Source organism: Anolis carolinensis, chromosome 1 (assembly GCF_035594765.1).
Source record: "Anolis carolinensis isolate JA03-04 chromosome 1, rAnoCar3.1.pri, whole genome shotgun sequence".
In the NCBI taxonomy this organism is placed as follows: domain Eukaryota; kingdom Metazoa; phylum Chordata; class Lepidosauria; order Squamata; family Dactyloidae; genus Anolis; species Anolis carolinensis.
Window position 1 is genome coordinate 73,829,736 of NC_085841.1, and position 25,800 is coordinate 73,855,535.

At 37.8% G+C, this 25,800-nt stretch overlaps 1 protein-coding gene across 5 annotated transcripts in view; it reads right to left on the bottom strand.

The window, feature by feature from the left end:
• The window catches only part of tiam2 (TIAM Rac1 associated GEF 2), a 112,616-nt gene that overhangs the window by 29,644 nt on the left and 57,172 nt on the right, over window positions 1-25,800 (bottom strand). For 2 of the 5 annotated variants that reach the window (XM_062976962.1, XM_062976961.1), the window contains exons 13-14: window positions 25,477-25,737; window positions 11,866-11,969 (exon numbers count right to left, since the gene is read on the bottom strand). In XM_062976962.1, the coding sequence (XP_062833032.1) occupies window positions 11,866-11,969; window positions 25,477-25,737 (365 nt within the window). Of the gene's footprint in view, window positions 1-8,246; window positions 9,031-9,148; window positions 9,533-11,865; window positions 11,970-16,928; window positions 17,134-25,476; window positions 25,738-25,800 lie in introns of those variants that run through there. The other 3 variants (XM_062976963.1, XM_062976969.1, XM_062976967.1) reach the window with 3 other exon arrangements.

Consider the following 25,800-nt stretch of genomic DNA (forward strand, 5'->3'; position numbering starts at 1 on the left):
TGTTATCTAAACCTGTAATGATTGTGTAAATAGAAAGAATGATGATTTAAATGGAAAAAGAAACATTAGAACCCACAAAGATCAGGTACATCTAGAAGCCTTCCTTAGTTTTGTGACTGTCTGGTGATATTATGAGGTTTAATAGCCAAACAGTTAGAAATAGAAAAACTGCTGTTTGAAATATTCATGCACTTGAAAACTGCAGCACTGAGCGATGCCCAGCTATGTGTGTAGGCAAGTAAAAACTGTGATGTTTCATCTCAGCTTCCACATAATATTGTATTTTTCAGTAAACCAGACTTTGGATGGTACTGAATGCTGTTCACTGCAAAACAGAGTCTCATTTCCACTGCAGACAGCATTCACCCCCAACATCATTTCAAGTATGTTGGGACACTCACTGGGAAAAAAAACCATGAGGCTACTGCATTAAGTAAGCTAAATTATTGCACAACTCTGGATGCAGCATTTTGCTGTAAGGCACCAAATGCAGAGTGATCAAAGCATCTATATGAACTCAAGAGACAGTTCATGCACACTCAGCAAGCAATGCCTGATATCCTAATAAGAGAGACCCAGATGCAATATGTCAATGGTTTCATCTTCAGCATCCCTTCATAAGATCAGAACCCAATCCTCCCTTCCATTTAGTGCACACACATGTTAAAAGCACAGCAATGTGTCACTCTCTCAAAAGAACCATCTTTTAAAAACACTCCCACACTTTGTTAAGATATGACTGGAAAAGGCTCCTTAGTTCAAGAATCAACAGTATCTGCATTCCTGCTTTTAATTCTTGTTGGGAGGCAGAAATATATTCAATAAATGTAGCGACTTGATGAATTACAAGCTGCTCGTATGGCAACTGGAACAAGCCCTCTGTTAGAAAAACTGCAACAATTACAATAGTCTAAAGATTCTACCTTACACATTCACACACCATGAGAGGTGTTTGTATGTTTGTATAATTTTGTGTAGAACTATTTACAATAATTCTGAAAATAAAAAAATTTCTCCAAAAAAGGACATTCTAATCATTTTAAAAATATATTAGAGATTCTGCTGAAGTAGATGAAAAGGCCAATTAAACCCAGCCCATAGTGATCCAGCAGTTGCTTTCAAGATGCCTCCAACCATGGAGAAAAGCTGTTCCAAACAGCTTGTTGTGTCTGAATCTGAATATTCTTATAACCAGTGTGAGTACCAGTCATTGATAGTCTTCTCTTTCATTGCCCTTGCGCTTTGCTACTCTGCTGCTGAATACGCATGCCCAGTGTTAAAACAGATGTGGCTCTCAATGAGACATGCTGCATTATCACAGGATGTCTACGCCCCACACCACTGGAGAAACTATACTTTTTAGCTGATATTGCACCACCTGATATCTGCAGGTAAGCAGCAGCCAATAATGAAAGGGCCAATGTAGTGACATCTCTGGCCCATCCCGTTTGGATATCAGTCAGCACACCAAGAAATAGTTTTCTAAGATCTACAGAGATACTCACAGGAACATCTCAGCAAACAAGAGTCCAAAAGTGACAGGCTAAAACCCAGAACCTCAAGCCATGGCTGATACCAAATGAGAGACTCCCTCCTGGGCACATAGAAGACTGGGCAACTTGGAAGGCACTTAACAGACTGCACTCTGGCACTATGAAATGCAGAGCCAATCTTAAGAAATGGGGCCACAAAGTAGAGTCCATGACATGCAAGTGTGGAGAAGAGCAAACCAAGACCACTTATTACAATGCAGTTTGAGCCCTGCCACATGTACAATGGAGGACTTTCTTATAGCAACACCAGAGGCACTCCAAGAGGCCAGCTACTGGTCAAAGGACATTTAGTATAATGCCAAGTTTTTAACTTTGTATTTTTAAATACATTACAACTGTACCCTCAGTTCGCTTCTGACATGATAAATAAATAAATCTAATAGCCATTCTTAAAACATCTCAAATGGAAACTATACGTCTTGAGGCACTGAATCCCATCAACAGTATTGTTTGAAACAGAACTACTACTTCTCTATCTGAAATTCACAGGTAACAGTTTCATGGGACAATCTTGAGTATTAAGAGAGTGTTCGTGAGAGTCTTTAGAGAGTCGTGAGAGAGTCGTGAGAGACACACTTTATCCACACCAGAAAGGAAATTACAAACCTCACTCATGTCATCCTTAAATTGCTTTTTCCAAAATGAAAAATGCAGTCTTTCTTCATAGGGAAGCAGTTCTGGCGTTTTTCTCACCTTATGATAACTCTATTTCAAATGTGGCTAAACTACAGGTTGGTTTTAAGGACATTCTGGCACAATTGATTTAATTTTCAAGGCTCTTTCTCAGGTAGGGAATGTACCTTCTTTCATAAATAACACAGACATTTTATATTTTTAATGTGCCATCAATCCCAATGATTATCACCAGCAGTTCAGACTTACCCACTGTAGGAGTGATGAGAACAAATACCCTAATGTAAAAATACTTTATACTTGCAGTCATAACAATTTATCTAATTTACTGTTCATTCAAATAAAAATACCTTAAGATAGAGCTTTCTTAATCTCTTTGTAATTTGCCTCAAATGTTATCAAATGTCAACCACAAACCTCATCACTCTACTGCTCATCCCTAATTCTATATCATTTATGAACAACGTATAAATTCATAGAGCATAATATCCTATTGACCCATCTCTAATAAACACATACAAGGGAATTTGATAAAATACATTATCAAATATTCTCTGGATGTCCAAGCAGACTAATTTCATGGGTCAATTCCTGCCTATAGGCTTGTTTACACTTCTACAATACAGAAGGTAAAGAAATTCACTTTGCAGAAGTCATGGTCATTCTTCTTCAACAACTCTTGATCTCCTTTTTTTCAGGTGAACAACTGCCAGGAAGTAAGGCCACAGTGGAGTACTGCAAGCCCCCATGAGGCTGCAACCTAATATCACTCCTCTGTGTTCACCATCCCAAAATTAAAAAATACCAAAACAGCCAATACTCTCAAAACATTTTGCCACCTGGTAGGCATCTTGGAGCGCCCGGTGGCACAGCAGGTTAAATCACTGAGCTGCTGAACTTACTGACCGAAAGGTTGGCGGCTCGAATCTGGGGAGTGGGGTGAACTCCCTCTGTTAGCCCTTGGGGCCGATACGGACAATGCCAGCTCTTCGGCTTAGAAATGGAAATGAGCACCAACCCGAAGAGTTGGACACAACTAGACTTAATGTCAGGGGAAAACCTTTACCTTAGGCATCTTTGGGTTTTTTGCCCTTTAGGTCTCTTAACTCAAACTTTTTAAAAATAGAACTTAATAAAATGTTACAGAAATAGCATTGTTATTGATCATAGCTCATGGGGAAATTCTTGGAATTTTTTATCACTAACAATCTGTGTCTGAAACTAAGGCAACTAGTGATGATTTTACCTCCACACATTTCTTTTAAAAGGATCTGAAGGTCTGGGAGAGTAACAGCTCATCTGCATGCTTTTTCCCACCTGCCTTTACTGAAGTAGCCATGAACAAAAAAAGCAGATGGGTTGGGATTCAACTCTCTTCTGCCCCAGAAAATGGCACCAGGCACAATGGTTTTCAATTACCAAAGGGTTTTGAATGAACATTAGAAGGAACTTTCTGATAGTAAGAACTGTTTAACAATTGATTAAATTACCTAAAGAGGTGGTGGCATGTTTTTCTATCGATGTCTTTAAAAAGAGCCTGGGCAATACCCTGTGGGAGCCTTTCCAAAACTGTAATTCTATGAAATGCTTTAGCTTTGCTATTCTATTTGCTTTAAAACTTTTTGAAAGAACTAATAGAAGATATTAATAACTCAAGAATTTATTTTGGAATAATGCAAATAACAGAAATATATCCATTCAAAATATATAGTCATTCAGGATAACAGCAAATGATCAGAATGTCTCTTAAGAGTGACTAAGAAAATTGTATTGAATTTAATCAGTATTGTTTAACAAGCTAGTATTTTCTACTTTTATGCTTCCTCATACAAACTTCTAATAAGTTATTTAAATGAATAGAACAACAAAACTCTCAAATGATTTGGATATTTGGTTTATGGGGTACAGATGGCCTTCCATATCCACAAATTCTACATCCATAGATTCAACCATTCATGCCTTGAAAATCTTCCTCTCCTCCAAAAAAAAATAATCCAAAAAACAATTTTGCCATTTTATATAAAGTACAACATTTGACTATGTTATTATATAATATACAAAATTGGGTACTGTTTCATTATCCAGGAGGAGGCTACAAGGGGGCGTTAGAGAGAGAAGAATAGTCCATTTTAGGCGGGGGGGGGGGGGGGCTGAAGGAGGAAAACAATTTTCCCCATTTTTGTTGGTTACTCCCCCTCCCCCTCCCTTGTTATCATAAATAAGGCTTGTTTCCATGATGGGGACATGGGTGGGGGTAATAACAGGAAAACAGAATAAATGGTTTTGCTACTTCAGCCCACCCCCCACCCCCCATAAAATGGACTGTCCTTTTCTCTCTAGTACCCCTTGTGGCTTATGCCCGGATAGTGGAACAGTAACAAAAATTGTACCAACTCTGTTTTACTTAGAATTAGAGCAAATGTGATTATTTTTATATTTGGACAATCAGGAGTTCAAAATACAGGAAGCAACATTTTGAGTTAAACTGCATGTTTACTCAGCTTTGAGGAACATTCAGCTACTTCTTAGATAAGACAAGAAAAAAACTGGAAGCTGATATCATTTAAATTATTGAGCTTTCTTGTCAAAAGAATTTCATAGCATTGCAGGCCAGGAGTAAGGTGGTGGCTACTACACATGTACACACAAGCACAATCCACATAGTTGGGTGACCATATAGTGGTCTCCCTCTCTCCAGCCAACCATTTTTCCAATTTTTGTAAGAGTCATTTTCCATCAAATAAAAATAAACTTTAGGAATTTGGAAAACCAGAACCAGCTCCCTATCCCCACACCTCCAGCAAAACTTCCCTTGGTTATGTTAATATAGTCACTGAGTTACAAAGCAGGAACAACTCTGACACAACAGCAATACAAATTGTAACAGTTGCCAGAGAAATCATCAAACATGCACAATAAAAGGAAAGAAAGAAAATTACTTGTGTTCTGTATACATAATAGAGAGAGATAGGCAGGGAGGTAGACAAAAGCTATGTTCACATGCACCCTTTAAGTATATCTTGGCAAGCTAATTTTTAACTTCCAAAGCTTGGAAAACAACTTGAGATGTAGGAGTTTGGAATGAATAATTATCTCCATTAATTAAATTTAAATGAGATTTTTTAAAAAATGTGGATCCAAATTTGTTCATCACTAGAAGCACATAAACCATGATACTGTTTGGCTTTGATACCAATATATTGCACATGGACCCACGTTATTGGATGTATTAATGATGTCTCAAGCAGTTCCAGTTTCTTCAGCCATTCACAGACATTTTTGTTGACTAACTAACTGTAGAAACCTCCCAATGTTGTTGCAACTCATATTCTTCCTCCAAAATTTTTGATCATGGCCACTTGCCATATTGTCAGTCTTTAAGTCTATTGCTTATAATTTAGTGGTTTATTTAGATCATTCTAGTTTACTCTAAAAGCACAGAGAGTAAGACAATGCTAAAAGTTTCCATAAATAAGAAAAGGAGAGTACAAGGGAATCAGGACTGAAGGTGGCTTACTGCTCAGCTTAACAAGTCAATAGAAGGGACTTTGTTTTCTGCCCATATCCTGGTCCTCTTTGTCCTACAAGGAATGTCTATATTGGAAGTGTATTCCACAACATGTAAAAATGCTTGTAAATTCTAGTGAGGTGTATTCTAGTCTGTGTAGAGCTTTATTTTCAAAGTGTATAAGAGAAGCCATGCTGATCAGTAGTTAGACCACCTTTTTGTTCACAAAATGGCCTGAAAAGCCCTGAAAGGTGGTATCGTGCTGGATCAGGTGGCAGGAGAGTTCAGATCCCCACCTGGCCATGGAAACCTGCTCTCTCAGCCTTAGAGGAAGGCAATGGCAAACCTTCTTTGAATAGATTGGGCCAAAAACCTTATGCTAGGGTTCATATAAGTCTGAATCAAAAGTGCAGAACAGCAACAGCAACACATGCTACCTCTGGTACTAAAGTTGATATATATCCATACCTGGCATTCAAAAGGTCATAAATTCATGAGTTGGTCTAATTCCCTTTTAAGAACCATTCACCAGCTTTTGGGAGTGAATTTCAGAGTTAAGTACAAATTATGAGAAGAAGTACAGTCTTTGCTTTTGCTAGTCTTGAATCTTTCACTGTTCAGTTCATGTATGACCAAGGCTATAGTGTTATAACAGAGGACCAGAAGTTTCTCCCAACCTACTTTCTTCATGTCCAACTTTATACTCATCTATTATATTGCCCTTTATTTGAATTTTTCCTGAATAGTCACAAGCCTTTTCCCATGAAATAGTGGCTTCCATTCACTTAATAAATTTGGCTGTTCCCTTTAGGACACTGCACGCTAATAAAGGTGCAGCAAGGGGATAAAATCCATTTGGAAAACAAAGCCATTTTTCTTCCTTACACAATAATATTGGTTTTATACTGCCTGCCTCTCTAATCCTCAGATGTGGATGCTGATACCGATGACAGGTTGCTTTTATTTAAAAGAACATCGGCAGAGAACCAATTTTTCATCCCAATATTTGATGCGTGCTTGGGGAAAATGTGATTTGTCTCCAAAAGTTCTACTGACCCAGGTGCTGGTTTCTTTCCCAAACATTTTTCACAGCAAAGACCAATACAGGCATTGATTTAGACTCTGGAATCTCTTTGACATCCTTCTGTACATTTTTCACATCTTTGTTGTCTAAAGGTCTCACTGTCTATATGATTAGTTTACTGATATACCTGAGGGGGGAGGGGAGGTGGCCTTAGTATATCTAAAGGTATCAAATGGGACTATTTTTAAAACTTCTCTCATTTCTCAAAGAAAATGTTGAAGTTTATTATTTTCCTATCTATTCTAAAGAAATAGCTATTGACTTGAATTTGTGTGGTTTTTAACAGAATTATGGCAATGGGTGAAGCATCTGGAGTGAAAGTTTGTAAGCCTACCACACTGAATTCACTAGCATCTGCTACCCAATAAACACAAATAGTATTGGGCTGTAAAAGATTTAACTAACAACACTGACATGTAAAAATATGAGACAAGTTAAACAAATGTCATACAAGTGGCATTATCGTGTATGGACAATTAATGGACCTCCACTGTTTATAATACAGCTCAGGATTTGTGCAAATACAGAGAAAAGATATATGATTTAATATGATTCCATACAATACATACAATCAAATCAGCAATTAAGATGCATTCGGAAATGTGCCGACAGGACTGCTGACTTGAAGGTTGGGTTGCTGACCTGAAAGTTACTGGTTCGAATCTGTGGAGATCACGGATGAGCTCCCTCTGTCAGCTCCAGCTCCCCATACAGAGACGTAAGAGAAGTCTCCAACAAGGATGGTAAAAACATCCAACATCTGGGCAACCACTGGGCAACATCCTTGCAGATGGCCAATTATCCCACAGCAGAAGCAACTTGCAGTTTCTCAAGTCACTCCTGACATTAAAGAAAATCATTCAATAAAACACTCTTGACATATCAAGGCAAAAGAATATGTGCCATTGCTATAAAACAAGTGTTTTAGCAGAGTTTGACCTCTTACTTAAAGAGTGTGTTTAAATTCCACATGCACAGACTCCCACAAAAAAACCCTAACAGTATGAATGAAAAAACAAAAATAAATATGTTATTTTAAGAAACAAAGAAGTTTCCATGTGGACCATGTGAAACGATTTAAGGTCAAAATAAACATGGCAGGACCCTAATCAAGAAGAGTATATGTTTTCACATCTTTTGTTTTTCAAAAGAAAAGGTTAAAGTAAAAGTCAGGATACTCTTTCCATTTTCTTTCCTCTTAATTCAATTTTAGGTTCATAGACAGATGTCATTTCTCTTTGGTTCTTCATCCACCACTTGAGCTAGACAAACAAATTTAGACCTCTGGCAAGGAGTCATATTTTAAAAAATGTATTTATCATCCAAACATCCTTCAGGAAAGACAGGTGTTACTTTGCTTAAGTTTTAAATAATGCTAGGATTATGAATAAAAATAAAAAAAACTTATGTACACATGCAGACACACACAAATTTACTTGCAAGTTTTAACTGGAATTTCTGTACTTACCTATCTCAAGATAAAAGATTCAGATATTCTTTTCCTTCCCCATCCAGCGATTACCTCTAAAGCTATTGTCTGTTCAGAACTGAAGAGCTCCTGCAATCTCCCTTTCAGAACACTCCCCAAACTGATTGTTCTTCCCATCAGCAATGAAAGCCTTGAGCATCACCCACAGTCCTGTTTGCATCATGATTTTTACACAACCCCACACTTTACTATATTGCATAACGACAAGATATATTCTGCCAGTGTACTCTCACTAAAGCATATTCAGTGAACACAGGCAGAAATATGAAGGTGGGGTGGAAATCAAGTTTTTCAAAAGCATATTGTTATAAAGCCTTAAGGCTATTTATGAAGAGGATTTCTTAAACAAGCTGGGTGGGTTGCAGAACACATCGTAATATTTCTTCTTCTTTTACTTGCAGGATCCCCACAAGACTATTTTCTACTTCTGCATGTGTGCACACATTTGCTAGAGACAGACAAGTTATACAGATTGCTTCTCCTGTAACAAACACCCTCTAGCCAAAAAATTATAATTAATTATAAACCATTTGCAAAAATTAATATTGCTGTCAAAGACAGTGATATAAGTTGGTGGTTTGCTCAAGCTAGGAACTGTTTGATTAACTAGTTTTCCCCCTTGCTGTAACTAAAAACCTGGAACATCCTATCTTAAGCAATTAAAACATCAGAAACTTAATAAATGCTCTAACAATACACTTAGCACTTTGAGAACAATAGTACCAAACCTGTCAATACAGATGCACAAACACACTCACATACAAAATTTTGAGACGTGAAGTAAAACACTTGTCCATGCCCTTCCAGTTAATGATCCAAGAAACTTCTAACAATAAACAAAAAGGACAAAAGGGCAACAACAATAACAAGCATCTACTCACTGTTTGTTCTGAATTCCATGTGAATAAATTGTTCTAAAATGTAGCCACATTCAACTGAAGCTGCTTTTATTTGCAGGCTTCCACAGCAGAGAAGAAAGGGAGCAGAAATTCCTTTGATAAGGAGTGCTTTCTCTTCAGTTATCAAATTGCACAGTGATTGGTACGTTTTTATTAAACAAGGACAAAGGAACCCACACAATGAAGCTGTCTCCTCTTTATTTTGAGCAAGGAGATTGGGACAAAAGGGAAGGAAGGAGTCTGACTTCCCTTTGGATGGTAGAAGACAGGGCAATGAGATGAATAATACTGAAGAGAGAAACGCAGAGTGGGCATTTTCATAGCAAAGCCATGGAAATTAGAATGAACACAGAACAAGCAGAAAGTCACTTTGCCCCTAATAAGCCTAGAGCAAAATGCAGCATTGGTTGAAAATGCTTCTTAAGGTAGTAGATCTGCTCTTTCAGCATCCCAAATGTCAAAAACAAAAACAAAAAACACAATGTAAAGAAAAATGACCTCTCTTCCATTATCCTCTGGTTATGAGGAATACTCACAGACTGGAGTAGGGATACTATATCCAACTCTTTTTAAAAGGACCCTGAAACCACAGTCACCAATTACCATTGATGCAGCTCTCTCTGTATGTATGCATCTTTCAGGTCGCCTGCTAATTTATGGCAACCATATACATTTCATAGGGTTTTCTTAGACAAGAAATATTCAAGAGGTGGTAACAGCAATAACAGCTTCCTATACAACAGTGCAATTATGAAATTACTCTCAGAGGCAGGAGGAGCTTCCTCTTTGCTTGCCATGGTGGAAGAACAATTGCATCAAGAGTTCAAATTCAGTTTCTGGGTACAAAAATAGCATCCAAACATACCAAGCTCATAGTAAATTATACTGCACTGCTGTATTCTCCTGAATAACACTTTTAAATAAACATTTTTTTAAAAAAAATCCCTAAGACACCAGTTAACGGATACTGTTCAGCTAAACTTCTTGTATGTATGTGTGTGTGTTTGTGTGTGAGAGAGACAGGACAGAGGGGAGCACTCTGTGAGAGACAACAGCTACCTTACAGTTGATGATGGTGGTGGTCATCATCATCATTTCCATCTCTCTCTCTTTTCACATATACACATGCATCAAAGATAAAGGCCAAGGTAAAGGTTTCCCCTTGACTTTAAGTCTAGTTGTGTCTGATCTGGGGGCTGATGCTCATCTCCATTTTTAAGCCAAATAGCTGGCATTGTCCATAGACACCTCCTAGGTCATGTGGCTGGCATAACTGCATGGAGTGCCGTTACCTTCTCGCCTGGGCGGTACCTATTGATCTACTCACACTTGCATGTTTTTGAACTGCTAGGTTGACAGAAGCTGAGGCTAACAGCAGGAGCTCACCCCATCCTACGGATTCGAACTGCCAACCTTCCGATCAGTAAGCTCCGCAGTTTAATCTGCTGTGCCATTGCCTGGTTTGAAATCAAGCCAAAAACACCTGACTGACCATATCTTTGATGTATAATACTATTTTTAGTTAGTTTCATTAACTGGATTTATACTTCATCCTTCTCCCATGATGAAATATTAGACTAAATAACGTTGATATCTTAACCATAATATTTTCAAGAGCAGCCGAAAAAGTACAAATGTTACTAAAAAGCTACTTCTAATTGCTGTTGTGTGCCTTCATGTTGTTTTTAACTGATGGCAATTCTAAAGTGACCCTATTACAGTTTTCTTGGCAAGATTTGTTTAGAAGGGGTTTGCATTTGCCTTCCTCTGAGGCAGAGAGAATGGGACTTGCCCAAGGTCACTCAGTGGTTTCCATGGCCAAGGGGGGATTTGAACCCTGTTCTGAAGAGACAGTCCAACATTCAAAACCACTATACTACACAGGCTCTGAAGAGCAAGCTGCAGATCACGCTTACAAACACAAGGACCTTTACAAATCTATATTGATTCTGATAACCATCCTGCTGTTGTGTTGTGGGTTTTTTTTTTTATAACAGACAGAAAATCTGAACGAAAGCTGACCAGAAGAAGATCTAGAGTGTCCATCAAGAAATCAGTCACAGATTGCAAGCAGGTAAATTGCAGTAGCTGTCAATTTAGCACTAGACATGGACATAATCAACCCTGGCACATTACAATGTATTTGGTCTCTTTCAAGAAGCAGTTGTTTCACATCACACTGATTACTGTACATACAAGTTGAACATCCCTTATCCAGAATTCCGAAATCCAATATACTCTAAAATCTGAAATTATCCACATGGATGGCTGTCGATCGTAAAAGTGTCACATAATGACATACACTTTTACTTTCTGAAAGTTCAGTGTACACCGATTTAGTTTCCTGCACAAAATTATTAAAATGTTTTATAAAACTAACTTTAGGCTATGTGTATAAGGTATAAGTAAAGTATGGATCCAGGTATACATAAAACATAAATGGGTTCTTTTTTAGAATTGTATCCCATCTGCAAAATATCTCATTATATACATATGTATGCAAATACAGGTATTGAAAATCCATAGAAGCTCTGAGGATTTTGGATGAGGGATATTCAACCTATATTACAAATTAAAGTTAAACAAATGCAACAAGTATTTTCTGCTATACAACCAGATGAACAAGAGTTATCACTTTGTTTTCTGACTAAGACACATTAGATTTGGGGGAAAAAAACATTTTTAAGAGCTGTGCTTACCCTGAAAGGTAACTCTAGTTTCTCCTTCTGAGGAATTTGGTCTAGAATGCCATCTGTACTGCTCCGTCTTAGACTTGTGGTAACATCAGGGACATTGCTGAAATCTTCACACAAATAAAAAAACAACACATGACACGGTTAAATTGTCAGAAGCTGTGGTCCTCTTCATTTCATTCATAGATGCTTTCTGTATGGGAGAAAACTCACACAGAGAGCTGAGCATTTGGTTTTAACAGCAGTTCAGCTAAAATAGCTCATTGCAGTAATGCACATATTTGATTGGCTGGACTAAACCTCTCCTTTACCCATTCCTAATGTAGTATCATCTGTGTGAAGTATGGCAGTTTGTGCTGGCTGAGGGGAACAACTAGTAAAACACGATCATCACACATAACAAGTGATTCTTCTGAACAAACTGTATACTTTTCTGTATGGTGTGGCTCCTAAATTTTTGAACTGAAATGGGGAACTGTCCATAGCTATGGCAACAAAACTATTTTTGCTGATAACTTGTGCAACATAGTGAAGGTAACTGGCAACTTCTACTAAAGGCTTTCATCCTAGGGCAATTGCCCTAGGATGAAAAGATAACCCAAGATTCCCTTTGCTTAAGCCGAAAAGCCTGAGTTGTCCAAAGACACCTCCAAGATCATGTGGCCGGCATGGCTGCATGGAATACCTTCAGAATATATTCAACACATTATCAAGTACTTCCGCTCTGAAAGTATTACTACTGTCTGCCAGTCAGTGCAATATTTCCATTTGTGCATGAATCCATGTACAGGAACTAGAAGCTATGAGTGGAAAAGCAACAGTCCATTTGAACAACTTTACAGTAATACTACCATTCACAGCAGTTTTCCTCTAAACCAGATTTCTAGAGCAGTCGTTCTCAACCTGTGATACCCAGACATTTTTGGCCTTCAACTCCCAGAAATCCTAACTGCTGGTAAGCTGGGATTTCTGGGAGTTGTAGGCCAAAAACATCTGGGGACCCCAGGTTGAGAACCACTATTCTAAACTTCTACAATTTAAAACAAGATAACTAACCAGCAAACAGTACATTTAAATGCTATTCCATATCCAAAATGATAGCTGACATGCATTCATCAATTACACCCCCCACACAAATTTGTGGGTTAGTTTTTGTCACTATTTTTTGTTGCTGTCATGTTTTTCAATGTAAGTTGCCTTTAGTCCTGTGATAGGACGGAGATGATGATGATATCATTGTCATCATCGCCATCATCATCATTTCTTGTCTTTTTCCAAGACACAATACAGTCAGTTCTTAGTATCCACTGAAGTCTGGTGCCAGGCCCCCCTGTGAATATCAACATTCATGGATGCTCGTGTTCTATTATATGCAATGGTGTGGTAAAATGATGTCTCTTACATAAATTGTAAAATCAAAATTTGCCTTTTGGAATTTTTAAAAAATCAAGCTATAAATGGTTAAATCTGTGGATATACAATCAGTGTATACAGATGACCAGCTATATATCGTTTTTGGACTTTTGAATTGATCACTGGTTATATTAAGAATCATACAAGATGGCACATACTGTTTTTTCTGCAACTGCAATAATAATGAAATTGCTGGTCAAGTCAATGGAAGGCAAAATCCAAGCTAATTGCCTCTATCACTATTGGAACATTTCTGGGTTAGACTGAGCTGGAACAAGACAATCATTCTGGTAATAGAACAAGCATCCCGCCCCAAGAGAAAAAGAGAAAGGTACAGAAATGTTTGGAGGACTTGTCATTATCCAGCTCTCAGTGTTGGGCCCTTCTGTTCCAAACTGAAAGTCATTTGGAAAAATGATCGTAGTCTTAGGGGACAGAATAGCGTTCCTGAACCTGGTGCCATCCAGATGTCTGAAATGACAATTTCCAACAGCCCCAGGCATGTCTAAAAGTAAGGAACACTAAAAAATTATATTCTAAAATATCTGAATTGCATTAGGCTGGAAATTGATTAGGACAGTGTCTTCAAGCCAAGGAGGGCTTTTTTTTATTTTTTCTATTTGATTGTGTAACATTCATGGAAGCCAATTGTTTTTAAAAAGTTGCTGAAAGTTGGTTAAGCCAAATATTTCTAGAATGTCTACTTATTAAAATGGTTCTGAGTGCCACCAGCATCTTCTGAGATCTCCAAGACAAACAGAAATTTAAAAGGCAGGAGATAATAGATATATAGTTTGGAAGGGTAAATTTGTAGGTGCAACAAAATCCAATACGGCACAGTAAATATGATACTGTACATGTTACCAAATTAAGCCTCCTCTTCATCAGCAGAATTGTACCAATATAATGATCATTGGCTGTGGCCAGATGCAAGCTAAGCTTCTCTTCACAGAGGGCAGGACATGTGCATTTAACTGATCTTCACTTTGCCAGAACACTCCCCCTCCCCATACACTATTACAGCCTTTGCACCATATTCTACACAAATGGTCTCTCAGCTACAAGGAGCAGCTTTTTAGGGGTTCAGAGAGGTGAAGTTGGTAAGAACCATGTTTCCTTTATGTAAGAGCAAAGATATTTCCTGCTAGCATAAATAATAATACTTTATTTATATCCCGCCCTATCTCCCCAAAGGGGGACTTAGGGCAGTTAAAGAGTATCTATCTATTGTCAAAATGTTGGGAACTTCGGATCTTCCTTAATAAAGCATGAGCATCCTTTATCTGGAATTTTAAAATACTCCAAAATCATCCATATGGTTAGCTGACACAGAAATACCTTTACTTTTGTGTTGTTTGGTGTAAACAAACGGATTCAAATGTAGTAAAAATATTGGATATAAAATTAACTTGAGTCTATGGATACAAGATGGATGTGAAACATACATTTATTTTGTGTTTAAACTTGTGTTCTAACTCCCAAGATACCTCATTATCTATGCATGCGCAAAGGCAGATATTTTACAATCCGCACAAAATCTAAAATCCATTACTTTCTAGTTCCAAGTATTTCGGACAATGAATACGCAACCTGTATGTATAGGATTATGGAGACAAGTTTGTTACAGCCAAATGGCGTGCCAGCCATTTCCCTGTTTTGTTTGCATTTTGAAATTTTTGATGTTTCACATATTTTAATTGTTTTGCCAATTTCTCCATTTCCAAATGATGTCTTTGGTTTCTTCAAAATTTCCAATTCTAGTTTAATCCTTTGGTCTTCCAGATTTTCTTTTAGTAAATTTTTCTGCTTTAGCAACAGCATCTTTTATTCCATTGAGTTTTTTTTATTTCTTGCTCTGTTTTTTTGCCACATTTTGCTGTATGAAATAGCCTCGCATAATAACCAATTTCTACAAAGCAGAAGTCACTAGGAAATCATAGTAAATTGTAACAGTACACAACTACAGTGAGATCTACAGTATGCAGGTTTGGTTTCCCCCATTCCTACAAGCAACAATGTTTGGATTAATTGCCTCATTAACTGACTGATGCTTTTGTTGTGTGCCTTCAAACTGTATCTGATTTATTACAACCCTAAAGCAAACCTGTCATGGAGTTTACCTAGCAAGATTTGATCAGAGGGGGTTTGCCTTTGCCTTTCTCTGGGATGAGAGGTGTCCAAGTTCACCTAGTGGGCTTCCATGCAGAGATTCAAACCATGGCCTCCAGTGTTGTAGTTTAATACCCAAACCACTACACCACACTGGCTTTCACAAGTACATTACTTAATTCCATTACTTACACAAATTCATATCTTAATTACATCTCTCATTTATTGTATTACTTATTATAGTGTTGAAGTAGCTGGCAATATATGACTCACTTTCATTCAAAAAGAATGACTTTATACACATCAGAATTCAAAGAGAATACTACATTTCCCAAGTTAGTTCCTTGCTGTTCATTATTCAATTAAAATGGAGCAGAATCTACACAGATGGGACAACCACTAAAAGAAGCAAAGAGACAGCCCACAGACTTCTCATTTATAAGGAAATGATATCTCTTCTACAGAAATGCAGACTATGCAATAAAAAGGCAATATTAACATAATCTGGATATATTCATCAGGATCCTTCAGCAGGTTGGGAGACCAAAATACTGAAGGAGCAGAACCAGGAATAATGCTAAGTAAATGGAGGAAGTCTGCCTTCTAGCATGTAAGAGGGATCAGCAGATGCAAACTTCTTCACACGTTGCTTTAGCCTGCCTAATTAATGAAGGCTTAATTGCATGCTAATCAGCATTGCTCTTCCTAACTCATTCATCTCTTTGCAAATGGAAAGGAAATTAGAATCAGGAAAAAGGAGGAATGAAGAGGCTGTTTTTAAAGTATCTGCCTGATAGGATGTCTTCCCACCACTTGTAGTTCTATTTTGATCACTCTTCCATCTGGATAATAAGGATCCTGCTGCTCATCAACAAAAAACATCAAGTTTTAACAAATGTCTAGAGTGTGGTTGGTAGTGTTGACTCTTTCCATTCCAAACTAGAAGAAGGAGATGTAATACACTTTCTATTCTACTGATAGGAATAGAGGGGAGGAGGGGGCATCTGAAAACTAAAAGTAAATGCAGACAATTAGTTATGTGCTCAACCTACATGTGGTGGGCGTACACAGGCATTTTAAAGTACTTCTTGTGTTAAAGTCAAAGCCTATATTGACCGCCAACTTTAAAAAAATTCTCAATGCATTTGATGAATTAGAACAGGTACACCATGGAAAGGAGTTGAAATCCAGGTGAAATAGAGGGAAATAAGATGCTTTGACAGTTAAGTCCTTTAATATGGCTGGAGTATTGCTTACTGTAATTGACTAATTGTGCAATATTTAATATACTGCTATGATCATCATATCTATTCTACACCATTGACTCAAAAAGAAAACATCCTAATGACTGATTATGTAAGGTACAGATGCCACGAATCAGTCCCAAGTGTAAAACAGCCACAGTTTATCATAGGTACAGCTCAAAAGAATCAAAAATGCCTAATAATATTCCAAAAACAAAACACAGCCAACTGGTCCAAAGAGTCCCAGAATCCTAAGAAATCCCAACCCACTAACCAAAATACACAGCAAGGAAAAACGCTCACTGTCGTTTCAGCAAACCCATTCCAGGATGTAACAAAGTCATAGTCAAGCCGGTCCAGGAGTCATCCACAGCAAACAGATTACAGCAACAGCGTCAAACGTCCAGTCCAAGGTCAGGTCCAGTGAGCGAAAGCGATGTCCAGAAGTGATCCAAGGTCCCAACCGAAACAGTAGCAACATCCCAAAAGGATCCATGAAGTTCAGGAATCCCAGGACTCACCGAAGTCACAACCCAGCGTAGCGTAGCAGGCAACTCAGCCTACACTTTGCTAGTCGCAAAGTCCCCATTGCAACCAATCCACCTTATATTACAAACCTTCCTCTGAGCTGCAATCAGACAACGCCCCACCCTCAGCTGCTTCTGCATTCTCCTCCAAACTAGAATCAAACAACACCCCATGCTCAGCTGTCAGTTGTGCTGCCCGAGCTCTCTTTGCCTTGTCTGCCAAGCAGCCCTTCTCTTGCTTCTACTTACATCTTCCCAAACAGCAGACAGATCATCCTCCCTCCAAGTTCCATCCCCAACAAACTCTCTGAATGTGTCAATACTTGTAGGCTCCTCGCACACTTCTCTCACTTCTGCAACTTTTGTCCAATCCATCTCATCCCCAGGCCCATCAGTGTCACTCCCATCACTTCTCATAGAAACTGCTTCCTTGCCAAACCCATCATCCACATCAAACCCTTCCTCAGTGGATTCAGTAAGTATTTGCCGCATTCTCTTCTGCTGTTGCTCTTCAATACAGTCTTGCTCCCGAGTAGACCTTTTTGCCTGCCTAACCTCCAACTCCCTGTTGTTACTACTACTCAGAGATTCATCCACATCAGATTACTTAGAATTATGCCCCGAGTTGATTTTCTTGCTTACAAGTGTTTCTAACCAATGTTTCTTGCCTGACCCTTTGTGGATACCCTATAATTATGACATTCTTCTTTGCAGCTATAATGATTGCTACATGTATTTTTTTGAATTAGAGAAGATATACATAAACAAAAATATGAATTTGTTTGTGCAATGTGTATGCCACAACATGGCAAAAGGAGGAATGTTGGATCTCCAGAGAATGTCAGCATCTAGGCAATAGTCTCCCTATTTTTCTGGCAGGAAAAGTTAGCAGCAGATCAGTCAAACCCAGTGGATCCTGACGGAGCCACTCATCTTTCCTGAGTGATGCTCCTTCTGAGGGTAGTTATTCAACACATTGTCAGTTACTGAAATTTGCTGATGACAAATTTGGAAGGGCAGCTAATATCCCAGAGGACAGGATCAGCAATCCAAAGAAAACTGGAGTATATTTGTAAAATTTACTTTTACTAAAAAGTTAAAATAGGAGAAAACTGCAACTGTTTATGTATAAATGTAAGATTTATTATGCTATTAAATTGGTGGTTTGGAGTTTATCATATTCTTCCAGTTGACATGAGCAAAAAGCAGGGAAATTGTGGATGTATCTGTTTATCTGTTTCAAGAATATATCTAAACTGCAGTATCCTGACACTTTCTCAGTGCTTACATACTGACTGGAAAAATGGCTGGAGTGGCATATAAGTGTATGGAATCCTAAATGAGAGAAACAGCTGTCCAATACATTCAATCCTCCTTTTGCTAGAAACATTTCTGATGGTCAGCAGTTCAGCCTGGGAGTTAAATTACATTATTATCAACAGAAAAGGACACGTTTTCAATGCTTTTGCACGACAGTTACAAATTACATTCATACAAAAGCTACCAGTCACTGCATTAATCTCTTTCACTGTAACCTTTATGAAAAACAAACTGCTTAAGGAGTTTAACATAAGACTCTATTTTGTATCTCAAAAGCACATGGAAATAAATATTTATGCCTAATCAACTGATTAATCTATTAGCTAATTAAACTGGTGCAAATGTCAATGTTGGTGTCTGCACAGATAATTATCCAATTACTACAATAAGCACAGTTCACTTCAGAAGAACATAGAGTATGTTCATTTAGTTTGAATTATCATTTTTATATCTGATTTCCAAAATGTTTACTTTTGTCCATCAAACTTCCAGAGGAACTTTAACTGAATACACAAATGGAGTCAAAATGGTTTAACAGAGTGCTGGAAGGAGTAAAATTTCTGCTGTAGCACAACATTATTCACATCTATTCAAAAGTAAGGCATACTGTTTGTGGTAATATGTGGCAATAAGCCATTTCTGACTTAAGGCAACCCAAAGACTATCACAGTTACTGTATTCCCTCCCCCCCCCTTTTTTTTTTCCTGTTTGCACGATTTTTTGAAAAGGTTTGTCTTCCTCTGAGTGGGTTTCCATGGCTGAGCAGGGATTCAAATCCTGGTCTCTTAGTGTCCTAATTCAACACTCAAACTACTATACCATAGTATCTCAAATTTAGTAATAACATAAAATAAGCACTGTGGAGGCTCACATGATGTGTGTGCGTGTGTGTGTGAGACAGAGTGTGTGTGTGTGTGTGTGTGTGTGTGTGTGTCTGATTTCTATTTGTCACCCAAAACGAGACACAACAACAAACAACAAAACTTAGAGGCACAGCACAAAGACAACCAAGCCACACAAGATGTCCTTCCTCTTTCATTGCTCCATCTCAACTATTACATCTCTACTTACATTGCTCCATGCTTAATTATCACAAAGACTTGTGGAGTAGGACTAAGGTTTTCTATCCTCATGGAAAGATAGCACACAATGGATGGCTTTTGATATAGCTATTGGAGAAAGGAGTTCAAGAAAAGGTGGTGGGACTATACAGAAGATCTGTATAGAAAGGTTAATAATACTGAGGATAGTTTTGATGGTGTGGTGAGTGAATTAGAAACAGACATCCTGAAGAATGAGGTTGAATGGGCCTTAAGAAGCATTGCTAATAACAAGGCAGAAGGCGATGACAGGATCCCAGCTGAATTGTTTAAAATCTTGAAAGATGATGCTGTCAAGGTGATGCATGCCATATGCCAGGAAATATGGAAAACACAAGAATGGCCATCAGATTGGAAAAAATTAAATTTATATCCTCATACCAAAAAAAGGGAAATGCTAAAGAATGCTCAAACTTTCGTACAGTGGCACTTATTTCACATGCCAGTAAGGTAATGCTCAAGATCCTGCAAGGCAAACTCCAGCAATACATGGAGTGAGAATTGCCAGATGTACAAGCTGGGTTTAGAAAAGGCAGAGGAACGAGAGACTAAATTGCCAATATCCGCTAGATAATGGAGGAAGCTAGGGAGTTTCAGAAAAACATCTATTTCTGCTTTATTGAAAAATTCTAAAGTCTTCAACTGTGTGGATCATAATAAATTGTGGCAAGTTCTTGGTGGTATGAGGATACCAAGTCACCTTGACTGTCTCCTGATAAATCTGTACAACGACCAAGTAGCAACAGTAAGAACAGACCACAGAACATCAGACTGGTTCAAGATAGGGAAAGGAGAACAGCATGGCTGTATACTTTCACTCTATCTATTCAACTTGTATGCAGAACATATCATGCGACATGCGGGGCTTAATGAATCCAAGGCTGGAGTTAAAATTGCTGGAAGAAACATTAACAACCTTAGATATGCAGATGATACCACTCTGATGGCTGAAAGCAAGGAGAAGTTGAGGAGCCTTATAACCAAGGTGAAAGAAGAAAGTCCAAAAGCTGGGTTGCAGTTAAACATCAAGAAAACCAAGATTATGGCAACTAGACAGATTGATAACTGGCAAATAGAGGGAGAAAACGTGGAGGCAGTGACAGACTTTATATTTCTAGGTGTGAAGATTACTGCAGATGCAGACTGCAGCCAGGAATACAGAAGACGTTTACTTCTTGGGAGGAGAGCAATGACCAACCTTGATAAAATAGTGAAGAGTAGAGACATCACACTGGCAATGAAGGTCCGCCTAGTTAAAGCAATATTATTCCCCATGGATGCGAGAGCTGGACCATAAGGAAGGCTGAGCAAAGGAAGATAGATGCTTTTGGACTGTGGTGTTGGAGGAAAATTCTGAGAGTGCCGTGGACTGCAAGAAGATCCAATCAGTCCATACTCCGGGAAATAATGCCCGGCTGCTCACTGGAGGGAAGGATATTAGAGGCAAAGATGAAGTACTTTGGCCACATAATGAGAATACAGGAAAGCTTGGAGAAGATCGTGATGATGGAGAAAATGGAAGGATAAAGGAAAAGGGGCTGACCAAGGGCAAGATGGAAGGATGGTATCCTTGAAGTGACTGGCTTGACCTTGAAGGAGCTGGGGGTGGCGACGGCCGACAGGGAACTCTGTCGTGGACTGGTCCATGAGGTCACAAAGAGTCAGAAGCAACTAAACAAGTAAACAACAACAACATGGGAGAAAGCTAGGATTTTTTAATTAAAAAGAACAATCCCATCACTCCCTTAATATACTTATTACAACTTACATTGCACAAGCATACTAGGTACACACGATTATTGCACATGGAGGGAATATCCCCAAATGTTTTGGAGAATACATATGGCACTAGTATTATAGCATACATGCACAGCATTTTGAAGAGGTGCTATGCTACTGCTCCTAGTCTCTAGCGGTCCTTGGTAGCTTGACTGGAGACAAAGTTTATATCTACTTTCACTCTATCAGGGGAAGTTGGAGGAAGGGATGGGTGAGTAGAGTCTGCCTGACTCAGCTTAGCAGGAATTTTAGTAGTTTACTGGGGGCAGCAGCTGGCTTGGTTCTTGGCTTCTGCTTGCTTTGTAAAGCCACTTGCTACAGTGAATGGACTGCACGGTGTTGGGAACCACATTTTGAAAATGGCATTAACAAACTTGTTATTATAGGCAGTTTACTTATCAGCCTTCTTATATAAGCAAAGCATGATTCATAAAGAAAATGAAATGCTTCAGCAGATGGTAGCAAGTGGGCAACTTTGAAAATAAAAAGCTCAAGCTTCAGCAATGTGAAGCTAATGGAAGGAATAATAAGTTTCAAGGTCATCCAAAAAGTTTACTCCCTTTTCTCTTTCTCTTCTTCCTGTTTTGATTTTGTATCATCAGATGTCACAAAAAGAGTTTGAAATAAATCATATTTTAGACCATTTATGGATAAAGATTAGCATGTTACCATATATCTCTGCTCCTGATACATGAACAAAATCTTCTATTATTGCTGACAGAGATGATTATCCACTCTACCCTGGCCTCTACAGCCACACTTCTTAACAAAAATACTTTGACTTTGGACAGGAACCAGATAGCACTCTGTTCTGCACTTCATCCACTTCACCGGCCCTATGACATGTTGTTGCACTATCCCTGGCGCAGCCCTCTTATAGTTGGCCATGTTCATCTGGTAATCCTGGCCATTGGTTTGTTTAAGCTTTTACTGATGGAGTTACAATTAAATGGGTTTTTAATATTTTATTTATACAGGGTGTTTGAAAAAGAACTCCCTATTCACCATTTAATTTAAACACCTTGTACTTTTAGTGTGTTTTGGCAGGTTTCTAGCATTTTAGGATGGATATTTTGGTTGTTAAGTTAATTAGGTTGTGTTATATTGTTGAATGTGTCTATTTCAATGTATTTTCTGTACAGTTTTCTTTCCTACAATTGAATGTTTGCCTTACATGTTGAAACCCTTCGAGGAGATAGGGCGGTATACAAATAAAGTTTATATTATAATTATTATTATTATTATTATTAGTCTTGGTGCATGCAAATTTCAGTATTTTTAGCAATTCCCTATATAGGTTTGAAAAATAAGCACAAGAAATCAGAAGCAGAAATGTCAGAACTGAATGTATCAGGATTAGTGAAGTGTTTCACTATTTCATCCCAGAGACTTCTAGGCCAATGCAGATAAAATAGGGCACAAAATGAGAGAACACATGAGGGTGAAAGGGTAAATCCATTAAAATGATGCATTCAGTCAAAGCTGTGCCATTTCCATTTATTTCTATTAAGATGCCACTTGAAAAATCATAAACTAAATGCTAACACTCTATAATTTGATAAATGTGACAAGACTCTTTCACAGAGATTAAGTCAGAATAATTTCTAGTATCTCATGGTACACATGCCTACCATGTTTGCTCTCCATATTGTCAGCTAAATCTAAAATACCTCTGTCCTTTAGTGTCTGGGAATACATTTTGGTCACAATTCTTAACAAAAGAGAATAACTTAACACAAGCTGCAAAATGTATCCCTAAGGAATAATGAATCTGGCAAATGGGCACATACATTTACAATCATGAATACAACAGGTTATGCTGGCCTATAATATCAAGTTAATAAGGTAAGTGAATTGTAATTAATTAGCATCATAATTTTTGTTTTATGGCATGAGATTCTGTATGCCAACAGTCAATTTAATAGTATCTTAAATTGCATAAAACCCCACAATAAAGATATGACTAACTGTTCCACAAATCTTGCAATCCATTATTTTAATTTTAAAGATGACCTAATAAAAGATGCTTTATAATTAAATCAATCCTAACAAGCTTTCTTTAGTGACATTTCATTTCTGGAGGAATAAAATTGCCATAGAATTTGGAAGGTAGACTGGAGGTCATTTGGTAGCTTTTAAAATGACGGCATCCCTCACAAATAATCTTCTACCTCTGTCTCAACACCTCCAGCAAAGACAGGCAATCAGGAATAGTTCTTATCCTTAGGAAGGTTCTCCAAAAGGTGTAAATGACATATTTTCCCTTCCAATTTCCATCAGTCAGAGTAAAGGAAAAACAGTTCTCTCCCTCCTCTACATGACAGCCATTCAGATATTTGAAGTCTGCTATCATGTGTCTCTTAATCTCCCCTCTTTGTGGCTAAATAAATCCACCTCACAGGATTTGGTTTCTAACCTTAATTATTCACCTCTGTGACTCCCATTTATCAGAGTCATTCTTAAAATGTGGCACCCGGAACTGCACAATCCAGTTGCATTGTGCCCTGAATAAACAGAAATTATTGCTTTTTTGTGATCTGAGCACCAAGCTTCTTTTGAGGCAGCCTAACACTATTTTAGCTTTTCTTTGATTGCACTTATTTGATTACTGCAATGGAAAATTGGGTGCTTTCTAATAAATATGTTTATGACAAAGCAAAAAAGAATACCAAAGCCACTTATCTAATTTATACCTCAAAAAGCCCTTATTATCTTAATATAAATCCCATATGGAGTCATGTGAATTACTTGTCCAAGAACAAAAACCACAGTCACACTTACTTAAGATTTAGCCAATGATTTCAGAGTAGATGCAGATAGCATTCACCTGATAAGTGACAGATAATGTGAGTTTAATCAACGAACTGAGGGATGAAAAGGTTGCTAAAAATATTTGGTAACTGATGTCCTACTTAGATCTTTGTGCTCTTGGCTGAAGCTTTGAATATTGTCGAGTATTTATCAACATTCAGAGATAGGGCTTATGTGCATGATTATATCCCCATACACAACAGTAGGGAAATGCTTGCTCATTAACTTATGAATGGAGAAAAAATTGAGAACAAGGAGAAAATTACTTGGGTTTATCCTTTCCTGCCAATCCTTTGAGCAATTCTAAATCATGTCTCCCTCCTCCACCCAAACAAAAATACCAGCCTCCTAAAAACTGGTTAAAATAAGGAGTAGCAGGAAAAGCTAGCTATATTCTAGTTACAACAGAATATAATTATAAGCCGTCGTGGATTCCACTTTGGGAGAAAAACATATTAAATAAATATACAAACAAACAAGTGAATGAATGAATAATAAAAATATAAAGAACCATATATGTAAGTTGATTAAGGTACCTATCCCCATCGGACATACATATTTCTTTCACAACAAAACATAGCACATTCAAAAATTACGGTGATATACAAGAAATGGAGAGCTAATAAATTTTAAGCAATCTTAAGCCTACTGTTTGAAAGCAAGCCACTGATCTGAGGGGAGCTCACCTGGCCATATTAACAAATTACCGTGACAGCACAATTCCTTTAATACTGAGGCTCCATTCCATACAGTTAGTTACGTAAAGGTGCATCCACATAGATTTTGTTCACCACGTTAATACACGTTTTACTATAAGATTTTATGAAATATATCACAGTGCAGTGGCAGATATTTTTAATTAGTTTATTCCCACTAGTTAAAATGTTGCTTTCCTAGATAAAATCCTAGGAATAAGCGTATCAGTGTAATGAAGCATATTAGAGTAACACTCATCAAATATTCCATAAGAAGCTAACCATTTTAGGCACCATCTACACTGCCATATAATCCAGTTTCTGAATCCAGTTTATCTGCTTTGAACTGGATTATATGGCAGTGTAGACTCAGTTCAAAGTGGATAATCTGAATGTTGTCAGATATTTATAATTGTTAAATATTTTCTGCTTTAAAACCCAGTTTTTGTTTTAATTCAATTTCTAGAAAATCATTATTGAAAAATGGAATTTAGATGGTGCTAAAATAATTGTATTTAGTCATTTAGACATAGAAAATGTCTTCTTAAATAGTTTGAAATCAACTAGCTTTGACAAGATGCAGAAACATGTCAGTTGCATATATCAAGCACCATCTCACCGTTTGTTGTATTTTCCTTGAAGTTATCCAGAAATTCTTCCAGGAGTTGAGACTGGTTAGGAGGGGGCAACAAGTTTCTTCCTTCGCTGGAAACATCCCCATCTGACCATGTGGTGCATAATGCATTTGCATGGCAGCTGAGATTTGTAGTCAAAGTCAGTTTCACACTTTTCTCAGAGAACAATAACTCCATCTGCCTGAGGTCAAGATCAGATACAGACTCTCCATTTATAACCAAAATTTCATTGCCAACACGCAGCCCTGGGAGCATAAGAACAAAAAGGAAAGAAGACTAAGCAGCAGGTATGCTAACAGTCAGAGATG